At 34.3% G+C, this 2,500-nt stretch overlaps 1 protein-coding gene across 1 annotated transcript in view; it reads left to right on the top strand.

Moving 5' to 3' along the window:
• The first annotated feature begins 934 nt into the window (after positions 1-934).
• LOC137643285 (uncharacterized) overlaps positions 935-2,500 on the top strand; it is a 35,269-nt gene continuing 33,703 nt past the window's right edge. The window contains exon 1 of the mRNA XM_068376124.1: positions 935-1,405. Within this exon, the coding sequence (XP_068232225.1) occupies positions 935-1,405 (471 nt within the window). The remainder of the gene's footprint in view (positions 1,406-2,500) is intronic.

Below are 2,500 nucleotides of genomic sequence, written 5' to 3'. Positions count from 1 at the left end.
AGACTTCCCAAAGAATCCTAGAGCCACAAGCCTTATTAGCTGTTTCGGGGATTGAGACCGTTCCTGATGAAGTGGACCTATGGATTAACGTAGCCTTCAAGTGTAAAAATTGTGAGGAGGAATGGCGAGCAAGCCTCACAATTCGTTCTGCTTTGAACAAGAGAAGGCGTTCCTGAAGAATTGCCGACTTCACTCTCGTTGCAAGAACGCATTCTAATTTTTGACGAAGAGTCAAGTGAAAAAGTGATTCGAAATGCGTGTCGAAACCAAATAGTAAATGAATAAAAGTACATGAAGTTTTCTTATCCTAAAAACTAACTGGAGCTCAGTATGTCCGAAGTATATATATATATATATATACTGTATATAATATATATATTATATATATACATATATTGTTCGAAGTTTCAAAAACAAATTAGGAAAAGAAAATCTAAAATCTTTCGTCAGATCCCAGATGACTGCGGGATCCAATTTCATTGTGAAGACATTCAGGAGACTTCAGAGATGATTCCCTCCGTCCAGATCGCTGTAGTTTTCAGTACGTCCGGAGAGATTTTGTCTTTGATTTTTGGACCCCATTAAGATATTGTCTATTCTTGTGTGTGTATAATATATATATATATATATATATATATATATATATATATATATATATATATATATATATATATATATATATATATATTATGCTCGATATTTCAAGTACAAATTAGGAAAAGAAAATCTAAAATCTTTTGTCAAATCCCAGAATTCTCCTGGATTCAGTTTCGTTGTGAAGACATTCAGGAGACTTCAGTAATGACTCCGTCCAGATCGTTGGGTTTTTAAAACTAAAGGTGGTTATGGGCTGAAAGAAGTTAGTTTGAATATGGATAGTTTTACACGTAATTATTATTGTTGTGCACGTTTGGATGCTAAAGTTGTTTCTGGTATGGAACAAAATCTTCAGGATCTTATTGGAGCTTCAGAAAGGAAGCTTTTATGCTGTTACTATTGTTCCATCTTGGATTCCGGAACATTTAATGCGAGAGGAATGTCCCAGAATGAATCGCGATCTTATAACGCCCAAAAGGAAGGAGTAGACAAAGATTTGGTGGAAGAGAGAAAACTCTATAATAGAAACAAGACCGTTGTAGAAGGTTTGATTGAAAAATACGAATCTATTTTGAAAAGTCATGAAGAAACATGGAAGAAAGAGAGAAATCCTATACAAGAAAAAAAAGATATAGTAAAAAAAATGGCTGAAGAATTCGAGGGAAAAGCTAATGTCGTCGGACATCAAACTAATAATAACAAACTTGGTGTGGAAGAATATGCGACAATGCGAGAAATTCTGAAAAGAAATGCTAAGGACTCAGCCATAGCTAGAATAAAGGAAATTTTGGAATACGAGAGATCACACGTGAGAAAATCAGTTGAACTCGTTCAAAAGTACGAGAATAAGATAAAAAAAGAAAAAGGAATATGGAAGAAGAAGAACAACCCAGTAGAAGTTCAAAAAGGCCAAGTGAAAGAACTTATAGAGCTTTTTGAGGGAACTGGAGATATCACTGAAAATATGAATATCAAACTGATGGATGTGGTACTGAGAGAAATTCTGAAAAGAGATGCTAAGGACTCAGCCTTAACTAGAATAAAGGAAATTTTGGAATACGAGAGATCACACGAGAGAGGATCAGTTGATGAACTCGTTCAAAAGTACGAGAATAAAATAAAAAAAGAAAAAGCAACATGGAAGAAAAAAAAAAAAGCCCAGTAGAAGTTCAAAACAGCCAAGTGGAAGATCTTATAGTGCTTTTTGAGGGAACTGGAAATGTCACTGAAAATGTGAATATCAAACTGATGGATGTGGAAGAATCTGTGGCACTGAGAGAAATTCTGAAAAGAGATGCTAAGGAAGCAGCTTTATCCAGAATACAAGTAACACTGAAATATGAAAAGTCAGAATAAACAGGTTTAGTCTATGGACTCCTTCCAGGAAAAAAATATAAAAAAGTAAAAAAAAAAAAAAACATAAAAGCTAAAAAATCCATAAAACATATAAACTAAAAAAATTAGAAAATAAAAAAAAATATTTGAAATTAGCAAATCCAAAAGAAGAAGATGGAGAAAATGGCCACAGGGAAACGAGATGACGACTGTTCCCAATCTATTCTGGATACTTAAGGGATATTCTACAAGATGGAGTCAGCATAGGGAAGGGGTCTGACTTGCTCTAGTATGCTTTGTTACTTGATGAAGATTCACTTGTACTGTTTCTTTGTCAGGTGGACAGAGGCAGAACAAACATGTCTGACTTCTTCTAGCATGCTGTGTTCTGAAGAAGATTCCCCAAAACTAGATTTGAAACAAAATATATATGTAACTAGAATATAAAAAAAAAATATAAAAATGGCTGCAGGGAAACAACAATGTGACAACTGTCCCCACTCTATTCTGGATACATGAGGGATATTCTACAAGAAGGACTCAGCAGATGGAAGAAGTCAGACTAGCT

This window comes from Palaemon carinicauda, chromosome 6 (genome assembly GCF_036898095.1).
Source record: "Palaemon carinicauda isolate YSFRI2023 chromosome 6, ASM3689809v2, whole genome shotgun sequence".
NCBI lineage: Eukaryota > Metazoa > Arthropoda > Malacostraca > Decapoda > Palaemonidae > Palaemon > Palaemon carinicauda.
Note: the sequence above shows the minus strand (reverse complement) of the source record. Positions and strands in the feature narration are given on the sequence as shown.